Source organism: Leptodactylus fuscus, chromosome 11 (genome assembly GCF_031893055.1).
Source record: "Leptodactylus fuscus isolate aLepFus1 chromosome 11, aLepFus1.hap2, whole genome shotgun sequence".
NCBI classification, from domain to species: Eukaryota; Metazoa; Chordata; class Amphibia; order Anura; family Leptodactylidae; genus Leptodactylus; species Leptodactylus fuscus.
In genome coordinates, this window is record NC_134275.1 from 44889616 (window position 1) to 44907761 (window position 18146).

Consider the following 18146-nt stretch of genomic DNA (forward strand, 5'->3'; position numbering starts at 1 on the left):
GTGGGTGCACATAACCCCAATATATTCTTTGAATTCCCAGTCAGACAATGGCACTGTATACCAGTATTAAAAATTGTGGGTGCACATAACCCCCATATATTCTTTGAATTCCCAGTCAGACAATGGCACTATATACCAGTAGTAAAAATTGTGGGTGCACATAACCCCCATATATTCTTTGAATTCCCAGTCAGACAATGGCACTGTATACCAGTATTAAAAATTGTGGGTGCACATAACCCCCATATATTCTTTGAATTCCCAGTGAGACAATGGAACTGTATAGCAGTAGCAAAAATTGTGGGTGCACGTAACCCCCATATATTCTTTGAATTCCCAGTCAGACAATGGCACTGTATACCAGTAGTAAAAATTGTGGGTGCACATAACCCCAATATATTCTTTGAATTCCCAGTCAGACAATGGCACTGTATACCAGTATTAAAAATTGTGGGTGCACATAACCCCCATATATTCTTTGAATTCCCAGTCAGACAATGGCACTGTATACCAGTAGTAAAAATTGTGGGTGCACATAACCCCAATATATTCTTTGAATTCCCAGTCAGACAATGGCACTGTATACCAGTATTAAAAATTGTGGGTGCACATAACCCCCATATATTCTTTGAATTCCCAGTCAGACAATGGCACTATATACCAGTAGTAAAAATTGTGGGTGCACATAACCCCCATATATTCTTTGAATTCCCAGTGAGACAATGGAACTGTATAGCAGTAGCAAAAATTGTGGGTGCACGTAACCCCCATATATTCTTTGAATTCCCAGTCAGACAATGGCACTGTATACCAGTAGTAAAAATTGTGGGTGCACATAACCCCAATATATTCTTTGAATTCCCAGTCAGACAATGGCACTGTATACCAGTATTAAAAATTGTGGGTGCACATAACCCCCATATATTCTTTGAATTCTCAGTCAGACAATGGCACTGTATACCAGTAGTAAAAATTGTGGGTGCACATAACCCCAATATATTCTTTGAATTCCCAGTCAGACAATGGCACTGTATACCAGTATTAAAAATTGTGGGTGCACATAACCCCCATATATTCTTTGAATTCTCAGTCAGACAATGGCACTGTATACCAGTAGTAAAAATTGTGGGTGCACATAACCCCAATATATTCTTTGAATTCCCAGTGAGACAATGGCACTGTATACCAGTATTAAAAATTGTGGGTGCACATAACCCCCATATATTCTTTGAATTCCCAGTCAGACAATGGCACTATATACCAGTAGTAAAAATTGTGGGTGCACATAACCCCAATATATTCTTTGAATTCCCAGTCAGACAATGGCACTGTATACCAGTATTAAAAATTGTGGGTGCACATAACCCCCATATATTCTTTGAATTCCCAGTCAGACAATGGCACTGTATACCAGTATTAAAAATTGTGGGTGCACGTAACCCCCATATATTCTTTGAATTCCCAGTGAGACAATGGAACTGTATAGCAGTAGCAAAAATTGTGGGTGCACGTAACCCCCATATATTCTTTGAATTCCCAGTCAGACAATGGCACTGTATACCAGTAGTAAAAATTGTGGGTGCACATAACCCCAATATATTCTTTGAATTCCCAGTGAGACAATGGCACTGTATAGCAGTAGCAAAAATTGTGGGTGCACGTAACCCCCATATATTCTTTGAATTCCCAGTCAGACAATGGCACTATATACCAGTAGTAAAAATTGTGGGTGCACATAACCCCAATATATTCTTTGAATTCCCAGTGAGACAATGGCACTATATACCAGTAGTAAAAATTGTGGGTGTATATAGCCCCAATTCTATTGCTAGGGGACTTGCAGGGTATTTCTGAGGTGAAGGTGGGGGGGCACACCGTTGGAACGGGGATTTGGGGTGTATATATGGGGTATACGGGAATACACTGTCAGTGTGTTCCATTCAGGATCCTGGGAAAGCTGGGTTGCGGCGATTGAGCCCGTCAGTGCCACGTTACACTGACAAGCTTCTCCCTGGAATTGAAGTTATATGTAAGCCCAATATATTCTTTGAATTCCCAGTGAGACAATGGCACTATATGGCAGTAGCAAAAATAGTGGGTGTATATAGCCCCAATCCTATTGCTAGGGGACTTGCAGGGTATTTCTGGGGTGAAGGTGGGGGGGCACACCGTTGGAACGGGTATCGGGGGTATATATCGGGTATACGGGAATACACTGACAGTGTATTCCATTCAGGATCCTGGGAAAGCTGGGTTGCGGCGATTGAGCCCGTTAGTGCCACGTTACACTGACAAGCTTCTCCCTGGAATTTAGCTCTTATAAGAGCTGTTGGTTGTCTTCTCCTCCCTATCCTAGCCTGTCCCTGCCTACCCAGAATCTAACCCCTAGCTAACTGGACGGAAACCTCCGTCCCCGGTGAATTGCAAGCTCAGAATGACGCGAAGCTGGGCGTCGCTGTTCTTTTAAATTAGAGGTCACATGTTTTCGGCAGCCAATGGGTTTTGCCTACTTTTTTCAACGTCACCGGTGTCGTAGTTCCTGTCCCACCTACCCTGCGCTGTTATTGGAGCAAAAAAGGCGCCAGGGAAGGTGGGAGGGGAATCGAGTAATGGCGCACTTTACCACGCGGTGTTCGATTCGATTCGAACATGCCGAACAGCCTAATATCCGATCGAACATGAGTTCGATAGAACACTGTTCGCTCATCTCTATTAAGGGCGGGTACTGTTGGATTTCCCATTGCCTGTTCCATCTGTGGTTGTCATGGGCAACGTGATTTAAAGGGGTGCTTGTTAAGGTTTCATTAGAGTAAAATTTGGGTTTCTGTCCATCCAATTGGGGAGGAAAGAAGGTTTCCAGGTATTTTTCCACTTTCAGTGTTTTGGTTTTTTTTGAGTGTGGAAAGTGTGTAGTTGATAGGCAGTAATGTTGGGGTAAAACTGTGACTTGGGCTTGTTATATGCCCCCAGGCATGCTTCCCCTGCTGTCCCAGTTGTATTCCAGGGTGCTGGCATAATTTCCTGAGGTGTCATAGTGGACTTGGTGACCCTCCTGAGTCGAATTGTGGGTTCCCCTGAAACGAACGGTTTTTCCCCATAGACTATAATGGGGGTTTGATATTCGTTCGAATAGTCGAATATTGAGGGACTATTCGAAACGAGTATCGAATATTTCACTGTTCGCTCATCTCTAGTTATAAGGTATATGGTTATAGGATATATGGTTATAGGGCATATGGTTATAGGGCATATGGTTATAGGGCATATGATTATAGGATATATGGTTATAAGGCATATGGTTATACAGTATCTACACTACTGTTGTTGATATACATGAGGTCCTATATGGCAGCGGCCATGTGTGCCCTGTAGCTTTTTATGAAGTCTGATATAGATTTACTACATCTCTATTTCTGATCATTTGGCCACATCATAACAATATGCTCTTCTGGTAATAGGAAGAGGAAGAGGAGAATGAAGATTTCAGTGAGAACTTCCCTTTTATGACTTCTGTTCTGACAGTAATTTACAGCTAGTTCAACAAACGTCACAATATAGCTTCTATATATCTGTCTCATATCTATCTATCTATCTATCTATCTATCTATCTATCTATCTATCTATCTATCCATCCATCTGTCTCATATCTATCTATCTATCTATCTATCTATCTATCTATCTATCTATCTATCTGTCTGCTGCACTTTACCCGGGGCTGTTTTTCTATACATCCAGGGCACTGTTCACACCTGCTTAATTCTGTCAGATGTGATGGGAGTTACAGAGCTGCAGACTTATACAATGGCCCCAGTTATAAGTAAGTGGGCTGTATTGGGCACCATTAATATCTATCACACCGCACATACAGCAATGACGTAACCATGCACAGAGCCTTAGGCTTTGGGTAAGGAGGATTAAGATGTGGCAAGAATATTCTCATATTCCTGTTATTTTCTTCCTTTAGACTTGGGAAGTCTTTAGCTCTGGCGTCCCTGCTTTTATATGGGTTTATGTCTAGATTTGTGACTTACCTTTCCTTGTTCCACATCTCGGCAGGCCATAACAATCACCTGTAAGAGATGTGACCATAAGCATGAATTGGTCAATGGTGGAATGGAAAGCAGCAGTCTGTGATCCCTGACCACTAGATCTTCATTCACACAGACTGCTTTTTATATGGTTTGGTGGTGCTGATAATCTACCACAGCAGTTACTGGTAGCATATAGTGAGTGAGATTGTATAGACAGATAACACGTCATGGAAAACTTCCCTACTTTGGATTCTATAACAAGGTGCAGAATCTCATCTGCATGTTACATAAGGTTTGGGGAAATTTTCTGTCCTCACTTACCTAACATGATAATAACATATGGAGTTAAGGTGTGTCCAGTCAGGTCAGCTACACCTCCGGAGGCCTGGGTGACATGCCAGCCCTGAGCCATGCCATGATGTCATAATACAATACACACTGAGTTTACAGGATTGTGGGAAAGTTAATAGTGATGCACAGTGTGAACAGTGCACTAGTACCTCTATTGCATGCATAGATTTCTTAAAAGGGCTCTAACATTGTGAAAAGTCATTTTTAACAAAGTACATACTTGCATAGCCTTTAGAAAGGCTATTCCACACATATTTTTTATATGTAAATTGCCTCAGTGCTTTTTGAATGAGCCCATTTTTATTCATATGCTAATTACCCTCCAGCGAGCACCAGAAGTCTCAGTGAGCACATCTCATCAGCCTCCCTGCTCTCACACATAGCAGATAGTGCTCGCTGAGACTTCTGGTGCTCGCTGGAGACTAATTGGCATGTGAATAAAAATGGGCTCATTCAAAAACTACTGAGGTGATTTACATACAAAAGGTATGTGTGGAATAGCCTTTCTAAAGGCTATGCAAGTATATACTTAGTTAAAAGTGACTTTTCCCAATGACAGAGCCCCTATAAAGGGTTTGTGTTTTACACCGCAAAAAGTGTGAGAAAGCAAAGTTGCAGTGTAAAGTATGGAGAAGAGGAAATAAGTCATTTGAGCCCCAGCTGAGAGAGGGCTTGCTTACCTTAACATTGTATTGCCATATCATCCTCCAGAAGTCCATCACTGTGTGGCTCAGGGGCCCCTGAGTGGCAATGTAGCGGGGATGTTTATCTACACCCTGTGGAATGAAATGATTTTATTTACTACAGTGCTTCATCTCAGACATGGATGCTATCATATATGTAGTCATCTATATGATATGGGATTTATAGATAACGTGTGGAAAAGTATAGGTTATATATGGTACTGTGTGGTACTATGAGATGTGTAAGGGATGGGATGGGATGGTATCATTGCATACGGTATATATTGGGCATTGCAGTATGAATTCATATCTGTTATATTGAACATTTGTGTACTGTGTATATAATATGGAATTGAGTATGGACTGACCCCTACACTCCATACATCAGATACACTTCATATAATGACCCCTACATTCCATACATCAAATACACTTCATATACTGACGCCTACACTCCATACATCAGATACACTTCATATACTAACCACTATACTCCATGCATCAGATACACTTCATATACAGACTCTTACACCCCATATCTGATACACTTCATATACTGACTCTTACACTCCATACATCAAATACACTTCATATACTGACGCCAACACTCCATGTATCAGATACACATCATGTACAGACCCCTACAGTCCATGCATCAGATACACGTCATATACTAACCCCTACACTCCATACATCAAATACTCTTCATATACTATATGTATATGCCCAGATACCAGCTTTGTGTCACCCCTCTTTCCGCTTAGTCTTGTGGGGACGCTCGCTCCTATTGTAAGACTTGTTTAGCTTGTTCTGTGATGATCAATACTTGTTCTTACATAAGCCATATGAATAGTACAACACAATGGAATATGTGGGCGCTATACAAATAATAGTTAATAGTGATATTATTTGTATATGTTTTAACACCAGGTTACTCTTTAGCCGTCTATTAGATTATTATATATCACATACAAATAATTTTACTTTCATTTCTATTCAGATTTTTATCAGGTTTGGCATTTAAGAAATAGAGAACTGGTTGCCTGATAAGGATCCGCTCTGCCTGTTACTTCTGAGCACCACATAGTCATCTTAGGCTAAGTTCACATCTGCGCTGCAGAAACCGCCAGGGCGACTTCTCTCCGCTGCGTTTAGTATAAAAATGGCAGACACCTGACAGACCCCATTATAGTCTATAGGGAAAGTGGATGTCCATGATTAACCACTGTTTTAGCAGTCTGGCTATCTGTCATTCAGGTCCCCCAGCAGACCCAAAACACGGAGACCTGTGCATAGATCTGAACTTAGAGTAACAAGAGTGATACAGAGTGAAATACAAACCTGCCATTCAGGAGTCTAAGAAAGCTGAATTATGGCTGTCACAACACTTTCCCAGAAGGAGATATGACTGAAAGGGCCGCTTGTCCGATGTTCTTTGGCTGCGGTGTTTCTCCATTGAAGGATTTGTCCCTCACCAGTAGTTTACCTCCTATGCACAGGATAAGTTGCAGATTGGTGGGGGTGTGACTGCTGACACCCCCACAATCATGAGAACAGGGGCGATTTGCTCCCCAAACAGAATGGTGTTTGTAAAAGCGCGGCCCTGCTTCATTGATTTTTTTGGACCACCAGAGGTAGTCGAGCCCTTTACTATCTCCGTGAACGAAAGAAGCAGGGCAGCTACCCTGGACTGTGAGTAAAACATCCTAGTTCTGGTGATCGGTGGTGGTACCACTTGTTAGACCCCCACCAATCTGTAACTTCTCCCCTATCTATCACCTCCCATAGCGATGAATGGGAGCTACAGAACCAGTGTAGAGCAAAGGTCTCTGTGAGTTGTGCCCTGGTCAACATTTCCTAAAACTATTTCTGTAAGAAAAATCACATCATCCCCTTAAAAGTGTTATAGAGCTTGTATCATGAAGACAACCCTCTTGTACATCTGCTCAGCATAAAGGGAGGTGTCCCATGCAAGACTCCCCTCCATGAGTCAAATCAGTTATAGAGAGTATCTATCGCTCCAGTGCGCCTGCTCAGTCCATGTATTAGATCAGGGGTAGGGAACCTTCGGCTCTCCAGCTGCTGTGAAACTACAACTCCCATCATGCTCTATTCACTTCCATGGGAGTTCCAAGAACAGCAGAGCAAGGGTGCATGCTGGGAGTTGCAGTTTTGCAACAGCTGGAAAGCCGTACGTTCCCGCCGTGAAGTGATACTAAATGCCTTGAGTTGTTTCCAGCTTTCAGGTGAGCGCTGCGGTCTCTTTCCTGAATACCAAGCATAGCGCTGTACATTGATTGTATAGTGGCTGTGCTTGGTATTACAACTCAGCTCCATTTACTTGAATGAGACTGAGCTTAAAACAAGTCACGTGACTGATAAACTTGACATCACTGGCCCTTACAACAAAACATCAATCACCTGAGCACCACCGTCTCTTTGAAAAAGCCAGTCTGCTGGGGTCCTAGGTAATGGACCACCACGATCAGATATTGATGAGCTACCCTAAAGATATTTAACTCTTAGAAACCCCTTTAATAAAGACACAGCCCGTTCCCCACTAGGCACCAACAGACAGTCAAAGTCCAAAAATCTTCATCTAGTCATCTCTGTACCTGTATGAAGCTGGCGTTAATATAGTCGGATCCAGCTTCTTCTGCAAGCAGCGTGACTGGGACACGTGTCTGATCATCTGAAACAATACACATATGACATATAGGAAGAAATCTCTCAACCAGTGGTCTGGATCTAGCTGTTGTCATTTATGGGGTATGCTGGGAGTTGTAGTCTGACAACATAGGCTGGACAGCGGAGTACTAGAGCCTCAGGCTCGGCCTCTATGATCTCTATTATTTATGGTTTTGCATAACCGTATCAATAGGCAAATCGACTCTGAAGCCATCTTTTGTTTCTAGTTAACCCTCTAGACGCCGCTTCCTGCTATGTTTCTATTGAAGAGACGGATAGTAATGTTTTTTGAGACTATAGACCCCTGTAGTGGGTCAGGAGTCGGGTACTCACATGGCAGGATGTCCTTGTACCTGTTCTTTTTCAGGTTTTCCGGTCTTGCTCCCACTTCTGTGGAACAATTGCCATCCTGCCGAAAGGCTGCAGCGCGGCTCTTAATTTCCTACAGAAAAACCAAAACCAGGAAGATGATGAAATATTTATATTATTTTATTATTATAACATTTGCATGCAATGATTTAGTGAGCTAGCAACGTGATAACTTCTGGACCCGGTAATGGGGTGTTTTACCGATACAACCGGCCCGTAGAGGATTCTGCTGCTGACCTCATAGTGACCTACACCAGTGCTCGATGGCCCCGCACCACCGAGGCTCACCTGCTTGGTCTATAGACTGTAATGCTGGCCACTATAGACAAAAATATACCACCTAAAAAGATAAGGAATTGACAATATCTGTGTCAGAAAGAAAGCAGAAACAGAGCCTGCTATAGGTTACACCGATTCCATACATAAGACTTCCCTAAAGCTCAAAATATATCTTAAATGTAGTAAAAAAAATAAAAAAAGAAGAAGAAAAAAATACAAAAATAGTTAATGTCCCAAATAGTGAAAAAGCTGCTAAAGTCTGAGCTGTCATGGACATCGACCCTATAGTAAACTATATAAGATCCAACATGCTATACAATTTCACACAATTTCTGTGTGTGTCCCAACATCAGGGTTCATTGACACGGTCACATTTTATGGACGTGTGATGTCCTATTAAACCACAAACGGCATGCGCCCATTGATTTTAAGAACAGAGACACCCTGTATTTTGGGCCATTTTGCAGACCCCAAAGCTCTATTATAGTCTTTGTATGTGTCCATGTGCCATCTGTGCTGATATTGTAAAGTATAGGAAAAAAATATATGGATCCATATTTCACCACAGACAGCAAAGAATCCAAAAATAAAGGTGGATTGTGAGCTGTCCGTTATAGCCTGACATCACACAACATGCAGATTTATGAATAAGGCTGGGTTCACATCTGTGCTGGAGTCTTCAATGGGAACCGGCCAAAAGCCAGCAGAGACAATAGTCCTGTATGGACAGACACCCAGCAGACCCCATTATAGTCATTGGGGTCTGCCAGTGTCCATGGGTAACCATTGTTTTTGCAGTCCAGCTCTCTGTTGTTTGGGTCCCCTTACGGACCCGGACGACAGAAAACGCAACACTAATGGGAGCATAAGTCTTTAGAATATATTGACACCAAATGGATCAGGAACATCAGTTAACTGAATGGGGATCTGTTGGTGGCAACATAGATTTCTGCAAGCCCACTCAGATACATGGGGCCCTGGCAGAAATTTCTGCATCAGATCTGTGATGTATGATGTCAGCTGTTTACATTCCATATAGTACCGGGGACATATAAGAAGATCAGTCCTTATGGAAGTTTCCAGACACTACAGAGGATTAATCCGCAGAATATTTTATGATCCATCCATAAGTCTATATATAAAGGTGAGTGACTGTGTAAAGTGATTATAAATAGGAAAAATCTAAAAATTCCCAGCCTACAATTCACTAACCTACAGCTCCCGGATTGTATAACATATGTGTGTGTAATAAATGGATTATTACATTGATGCACGTAACAATTTCCGCTTATTCCCCATTTTTATCCATGATATTGAAGGTTGGCTTTGTACAGATTATACAGTGTTTTAAGACGTCTTATAGAGATTGTCGCTTCTATCTGTGTGATATAGATTTTATTACATGTGGTACAGAGCGGTGCATTGTGGGAATCACAAGACACGTGCTGCGGCTGCTCCCAATATGGAGGGAACCTCTCTGCAGTTACCCAACCTCTAATGTGAAAATAAGCTGTGAAATGTTGTAAAAGTGAAACCAGACCACAAAGAAGAAGAATATGCTGGTGTGAAAGCTCCCTTAGACAGGTTGCCGCTTATATCCCCTACAAGTAAGGCATTGTTCACACATCTGCATGCGAGGTCTACGCCGCTCATCTGCGGGTGCTGCGCTGTCCGTGGTGGATCTGCTTTCTACATCTATGAAAAGCAGATCAACTTTTTTTTCTTTCATTTTCTATACTTTGTATGTGTCCAAGGTCGGTGAAAAATGGATGAAACGCGGACCCATAGAGTTCCATTGGTGTTATCGATCAATGAAGAGGAAGTGCTGACGTCTGAATAAACACATAGCCCTGGATGTATACGTCAGGTGTATGTGATATGCAGATGTGTGAATACTGCCTTAGTGATACAATAAGGAAGGATTTATATAAATTCTGTATAGGGTCCCTATATGAGGCGCTAGGAGTCCCTGTATGAGGAGTCTCCGGCCTTGTAATAATTCAGACACAATCCCGTGTGCCAGCATGGAAATCTGTGCCAGGCAGGATCTAGCGTAGCATGGCGACATTCTTCTGTATCACAAAGGATAGTTGTGACGGATTTGTTGTAGCAGGAATATGTGTTAAGATAACACGACCTGGTTGACGCCATTATAAAAGTATGTGAGAGCAGTGGCCGCAATAGTATAGGACTATGCTGGTGAGGTAAATTGAGCGGCCATGACACTACAGAACATAACTAATATTGTGCAGGTCCTCTCTGACTGCATGGACAGTGCCATGGTCTACTCAGGTATACGGTGATATAGGACACCAAGACTTTAGTAACAAGATCCTGTCAGTCCTGAAATCGTCTCCTTCATTAATCGGACTTGTTCCTCCAGCATATCCCACAGATGATCCATCCATTAGATTATGATCTGGGGAATTTGGAGCTGAATCATCACCTTCATCTCATGGTTATGTTCCTCATTCCTGAACATGATCCTGCTGAAAGAAGCCACTGCCAATAGGGGGCACCACTGCTGCTGCCATGAAGGGGGTATTGGGTCTGTACAATGTTTAGGTAACTGGTACATGTCACAGTAACATCCACATGATGCCAGGGCACAAGGAACCTTGGCCAGACCATCACACTACCCCCACCAATGCCTTCTTACTATAGCGCCTCCTGGTGCCATGTCTTCCCCAGGTAAGTTACTCACACACATCCCACCATCCACACAATGTAACACGTGATCCATCAGACCAGGAGCTTTCTTCCATTTCTCCATGGTTCGGTTCTGATGCTTTCAGTGATGGACAGGGGTCACCATAGGCTTTCTGCGGTCCCATGCACAGCAGCTGCGATGCCCTGTGTGTACTGACACCTTTCTACTATAAACAGCAGGAACTGTTTCAGAGATTTGTGCTCCAGTAACCAATTTGACAAGTTTCTGCTCCCCAATAGTGCATCAGTGAGTCCCTTGTGCCCATGACCTGTTGTGTATTCACCGGTTGTCCATGTTGGAGCACTGCTGGTGCATACGCAGTCACTGTCACTCAAATCCTTAAGATTGCCCATTTTTCTTGCTTTCAACAGATCCACATCAAGAACTGACTGTTCTGCTGTTCCCTAATATGTCCCACCCCTTGACCATCGATGTCACTCCCTTCACCACTCCATATGTGCACGACAGAAGTGCGCTGGGAAATTTGGCACAGGTTCAGGGGTCATAAACGATGCAATAGCCGGGGTTGGAGAGAACTGTAATCCTGCCCAATTAACCCCTTAGATGCTGTGAAAACCATCTGTTAAAGGCCCCAGGCCTGCCATCTTAGAAATCATCGACCACAATAGGTACATAGAATAACTATTATACATATATCACACTGGCAGTGACTTGATGGTGTACGAGAGCTCAAGATAACCTGATGTGGCGGTGAAATGGAATAAATGGCCTTATCCAATCGGTTTTATTGTTCTATGTGACCTAGAATAGCAGAGTGTTACTATCCAGTCCAATGTGGTGTTATATAGGATCTCACACCGCAGTTTCAGTATACAGTATACAGTTGTAGTGTTGTGTATTAGCTGGAATAGCAGAGTTGTATTCACCATTCAGTTATCATACAGGACAAGGTATGAGGTCTAATGTATAGCAGTAATAATAGCTACGGTATGGCTGCTCCTCACCTGAAACTCCTTGCCCAGGGCGTCCTCTCCTGTTTTGTACTTAGCAGAATCCACTCTTGCCAGGAAGCCCCTCAGGTTTTGCGCCACCTGATCCATGTTGTTCCCCCGTCCACTGAACACAGCCAACCTGTGTCCCAGAGTCAGGGGAAAAGTAGTAGCAGAATGAGGAAGTGTCCAGAGCACACAGGCAGCCACTCCTACCTGTCAGTCCTGCACAACCGGCAGAGCACCTAGGCTGGAGCTGCCAGAACTGCAGTCACACTGTAAGCAGAGAGAGGGAGACAGTCAGCGAGCAGGAACACTGACACAGGCATGTACAGTACTTTTCACTAGGGCGTGCACCTTGGAAATAGAATTATTTGTATGTGTTTTACTGTAGGTAAGGCACGCCTAAGAGGCACAGCTTGTTCCTGATCTAAATTTGGGAATGAACTGTCGTTTTGACACATGACGCTCCCTAAGCACTACGAATACAGATGGGGCTGCTGATGGCAAGGCCCCAGGCAGTAAGTGGTGTAAGTTCTTCAGTATCCACTATAGTCACAGTTCACCTGACTAGGATGACACATTGTATTCCAGCCACATTTACCCAATACCTTTGTTTTTTCTCTTTGCAGGTCCTGCACCTAATCTTTGAGACTGCTTCATGTGGCTGAGGGGCCCCAACCATGGGCCCTTAGATACAGTGCAAGAGCCAGAAGCATCAGCCCGTACACCCAAGGTGAAGACATCTCTTATCTCCCATATCTCCTGGTCCATTAGCTCTAGGTCCAATGATAAAATGGAGCAAATAGAAAATAACAAACCGATATCACAGTGGACCAGCCCTGTTGTTCAGTCCTTTTACATGACTGCTCTCAAAATATAGACAAGGTGCCCACTGCGTCATATAAGTCCCCACATACTCCTGGAGTCACCCCGCAGCACTATACAGAGGCATGGTATACAGTATATAATGCACAGGGATGTTATAGATACATGGATGGACACTGAGACTATATAAAGGTACAGATGCTACAACAATGTCTATATACATGGGCAAGGAGGTGATACAGCTACATATAGTGTATGTACAGCAACATACCCGTCTTATAGCATTCAAAGGGACATGAGAATGTATATAAGACTCTTATGGCTTCTAAGACTTACCTGTAAGGGCAGACAGCCTCCAAAGGACAGCCCAAGTAAATGTTACCATAATATTGTATCAGCGTATGAGAGTTAGCGGTGGCTCCTGAACACCCCGACTATATATAGAGAGTATAGTCTTGGTTTATATTCTATAGACTTTCACGCCACCAGTATATCTCAATGTCCACACAAGCCTCAGATTGCTACACAGGATGTAAGGCCATTGTAATACGGGGAGGAGTTATCAGCAAAGTGACAACTTCTGAGCAAAATTCACACTGCAAATAACCACAGCACTAGAATAAATCAATGATATATTATATACCCGATTACAGTACAGTAAGGAATATCATCCACTTACCTGGGTCCTTTCTATTATGATATATACCCAATGGAGTGTGAAAGATGTGTAAGGCTGGGGCTGCACAGTGACCCCGGGGGTTGCACCCATTGCCCATCACAGTACCGTATTATACTTCACTGCAAGTAATACAAGTGAATGTAGCCAAGTTGAGTCACAAGTGGCGGCGACATCAGTACAACAATTACCAGAAAGCCATCAAGTTACATTCACTTTTATTACTCTTATTTCAGTACAATACAATACTGCAACACATGCACCATGTAGCCTCACTGTAGGGTTACTAAATTATGTTACGTAGCTCAAGTTACCCTTTTTAGAATAGGTCATAAATTGAAAATGGGCAGGAGTCCCTGGTGTCGGATAAAGTGAACACTGAAGCCTCTTCACTACATCCCAAGCGCCGTACACCATATAGTGGATGTGCTTGGTATTGCAGTTCAGTCCATTCACAGGGTTGTCCAAGAACTGAAGATAAGCATACCTTCCAACTGTCCCGGATTCATCAGGACAGTCCCGGATTCTGGGTTGTGTGTTCTGTGGTCCCGGTCAGTGGGAAGAATGTCCCAGATTCAACTCATCTGCGTCCGGAGAGGATGCAGATGAGTTGAATACAGTGGTGAAGCAGGAGCGGACAGCCCCTGCCTAACCACTGTGTCCCCTGTGTGCTCCGGCTTTAGGAGCTGTAGGCGCAATGTTATGACATCACTCAAATCACGCCTGTAGCTCCTGGGGCAAGAGACTGCAGACTGTGCAGCAGGGGAGCCAGGAGAGGTGAGTATCAGGGTTGTTTATGTTAATATTTTGCAGGTCAAGACCTGCATTAAACTGTTGGGGCAGATGGAGGGGGGACAATATACTGGGAGGCATATGAGGGAGAACATTAAACTGGGGGGGCATATGAAGAGGGACATTAAACTGGTTGGGGCATATGAGGGGGACATTAAACTTTGGGGACAATTAGAGGAGCATTAAACTGTGGAGGTGGATGAAGAAGGACATTAAACTGGTGGAAGACGGAGGGGGCATTAAACTGGGGGCAACTAAAGGGGGACATTAACGGTTTAATGACCCCCTCCAGTTGCTCCAGTTTAATGTTCATTCCAGCTGCTCCAGTTTAATGTCCCCCTCTAGTTGCCCCCTATTTAATGTCCCCTTCTAGTTGCCCACAGTTTAAATTGGAGCAGCCGGAGGGGGAATTTAAACTGGGTCAGCTGGAGGGGGACATTTAAGTGGTGCAGCTGGAGGGAAACACTAAACTGTGGGTGCACCAAGAGAGAGATTTTATACTGTGGAGTCAATTTGAAGAGAACATTATAATTTAGGGGTATATAATATTATGGTGATTGTAGGAGCCTTATACTATGTGGGGGGCACAAAGTCAAATGAACGGGAATGGGTGGAGTCAATTTAGAAGTCGGTGGGGCTAAATTTGTTGTATCCTGCTACACGCGCTACACATTTTGTCCCTCTTTCTGTCCTTTGAAAGTCTGGAGGGATGGATAAGTGATACTGATGGCATATGTACAAGATAGATCACCAGTGTCAGATCGGTCAGGGTCCAAGTAAATAGGAGTGGGACTGGAGTTCCAAGCTCTACAGTGTACGGAGCTCTGCACGCTGTACTAGTTTTGTCAGGAACTGCAGCCCTATGCCCAGAATATCCCTTTAGGCTAAAGCTCCACATACAGTCCTATGAAAAAGTTTGGGCACCCCTATTAATCTTAATCATTTTTTGTTCTAAATATTTTGGTGTTTGCAACAGCCATTTCAGTTTGATATATCTAATAACTGATGGACACAGTAATATTTCAGGATTGAAATGAGGTTTATTGTACTAACAGAAAATGTGCAATATGCATTAAACCAAAATTTGACCGGTGCAAAAGTATGGGCACCCTTATCATTTTATTGATTTGAATTCCCCTAACTACTTTTTACTGACTTACTGAAGCACAAAATTGGTTTTGTAACCTCAGTGAGCTTTGAACTTCATAGCCAGATGTATCCAATCATAAGAAAAGGTATTTAAGGTGGCCAATTGCAAGTTGTTCTACTATTTGAATCTCCTCTGAAGAGTGGCATCATGGGCTACTCAAAACAACTCTCAAATGATCTGAAAACAAAGATTGTTCAACATAGTTGTTCAGGGGAAGGATACAAAAAGTTGTCTCAGAGATTTAACCTGTCAGTTTCCACTGTGAGGAACATAGTAAGGAAATGGAAGACCACAGGGACAGTTCTTGTTAAGCCCAGAAGTGGCAGGCCAAGAAAAATATCAGAAAGACAGAGAAGAAGAATGGTGAGAACAGTCAAGGACAATCCACAGACCACCTCCAAAGAGCTGCAGCATCATCTTGCTGCAGATGGTGTCACTGTGCATCGGTCAACTATACAGCGCACTTTGCACAAATAGAAGCTGTATGGGAGAGTGATGAGAAAGAAGCCGTTTCTGCACGTACGCCACAAATAGAGTTGCCTGAGGTATGAAAAAGCACATTTGGACAAGGCAGCTTCATTTTGGAAACAAAAATTGAGTTGTTTGGTTATAAAAAAAGGCGTTATGCATGGCGTCCAAAAAGAAACAGCATTCCAAGAAAAACACATGCTACCCACTGTAAAATTTGGTGGAGGTTCCATCATGCTTTGGGGCTGTGTGGCCAATGCCGGCATCGGGAATCTTGTTAAAGTTGAGAGTCGCATGGATTCCACTCAGTATCAGCAGATTCTTGAGAATAATGTTCAAGAATCAGTGACGAAGTTGAAGTTACGCCGGGGATGGAGATTTCAGCAAGACAATGATCCAAAACACCGCTCCAAATCCTCAGGCATTCATGCAGAGGAACAATTACAATGTTCTGGAATGGCCATCCCAGTCCCCAGACCTGAATATCATTGAACATCTGTGGGATGATTTGAAGCGGGCTGTCCATGCTCGGCGACCATCTAACTTAACTGAACTTGAATTGTTTGTCCAAAATACCTTTATCCAGGATCCAGGAACTGATTAAAAGCTACAGGAAGCGACTAGAGGCTGTTATCTTTGCAAAAGGAGGATCTACTAAATATTAATGTCACTTTTCTGTTGAGGTGCCCATACTTTTGCACCGGTCAAATTTTGGTTTAATGCATAGTGCACATTTTCTGTTAGTACAATAAACCTCATTTCAATCCTGAAATATTACTGTGTCCATCAGTTATTAGATGTATCAAACTGAAATGGCTGTTGCAAACACCAAAATATTTAGAACTAAAAATGATTAAGATTAATAGGGGTGCCCAAACTTTTTCATAGGACTGTATACAACCCACATGACATCAAAGGAAGATCAAAAGTACCAGAACATACCATATTCCTTCTGTATGGGTCACTTCATGAATAATGTATTCCTATAGCCAAAATGAACTGGACAAAACTGAAAAATGGTGAGGAATACGCAGTATAAAGACATAAATTTTATTAGAAATTATTGGGAAGGATAATTACCAACAGACAAGAATGGAGTCTGCGCCTACACAGGCATAAAGGGAATGCAAAGGTAGCACAATGTTCATAAACGTACAGAATTAGTATAAATATATAGATATATCGATCTAGCTGCACCTCTGCCTATAGTTAGTGAGTACAACATATACCAAGAGCTACTCAGTATGAATCAACATAAAAGTCACAAGTGTAACTAGCTCAGGTAAAAAATATGGTGATAGCAAATAATAGCAGAGATACATAAATATACTAAGATCTATACATTAATTGACTAGTACAGTATATAACCAGAGCTGCTCAATTAATAAACATAAGGATGACAGGTAGAAGTAACTCAAAATAATTGCTAGCAGTATGAAGTAATATCAAGTACAAATCCATAAGATCAAATAAATGCTAACAGTATAAATAGACATCATATACAAATCCATAAAATCTGAGTGTATAGTAAATGGATACAGTATCAGAGCAGACACGGAAACAGAAAGTCTCAGAGGTGTTCAGTAAGAGAGTGAAATAGACTGTATAATGAATAATCAAAGACATAAGAGTGAACACATACCCATAGTGGAATTGTAGTAATAGGCCTGGAGGGAGCAGATACCCAGAACCCCAACGCACGTTTCGGCGCTGCCTTCGAGCGGCCACAGTATAAAACCAGGAAAAGCAGCAGCAGAAACGCGTAGTGTTTTTTTCCACAGTTTTCCTCTGCGGACATTCTGCTTCCATTATACCTATAGGGAAACCGCCAGCATTTCAGTAGGTATAATTGACATGCTGTGATTTCCAAAACTGCGGCGGTTTTGGAAATCGCAGCGTTTCCACTGAGGGTAATTTTCTGCAATATGTGGATGGGATTTACTAGAATCCCATACACTTTTCATTGACTGTAAAACTCCACAGTTTTTGCCATGGCCAAACTTCAGCATTTATGCCACGTGGAGCCCTGGCCTTAGGCTAAGGCCCCACGTAGTGTGCTGCAGCAAAAAGAAATGCTGCAACTATGGAAAAAAACAGCCATATGTATCCCCCTACAGGGGAAATGTATTATTACATGGTGACCATGGCCTGACTGGGTCTGCTACTGAATG

At 42.7% G+C, this 18146-nt stretch overlaps 1 protein-coding gene across 2 annotated transcripts in view; it reads right to left on the reverse strand.

Annotated features, from left to right (window-relative positions):
• Positions 1-12284, reverse strand: part of PTPN18 (protein tyrosine phosphatase non-receptor type 18) — a 39880-nt gene extending 27596 nt beyond the window's left edge. For both annotated transcript variants that reach the window (XM_075259150.1, XM_075259149.1), the window contains exons 1-5: positions 12077-12284; positions 8087-8195; positions 7681-7757; positions 5063-5158; positions 4032-4070 (exon numbers count right to left, since the gene is read on the reverse strand). In XM_075259150.1, the coding sequence (XP_075115251.1) occupies positions 4032-4070; positions 5063-5158; positions 7681-7757; positions 8087-8195; positions 12077-12172 (417 nt within the window). In that variant the 5' untranslated portion in view covers positions 12173-12284. The remainder of the gene's footprint in view (positions 1-4031; positions 4071-5062; positions 5159-7680; positions 7758-8086; positions 8196-12076) is intronic.
• Between the last annotated feature and the right edge of the window lie 5862 nt (positions 12285-18146).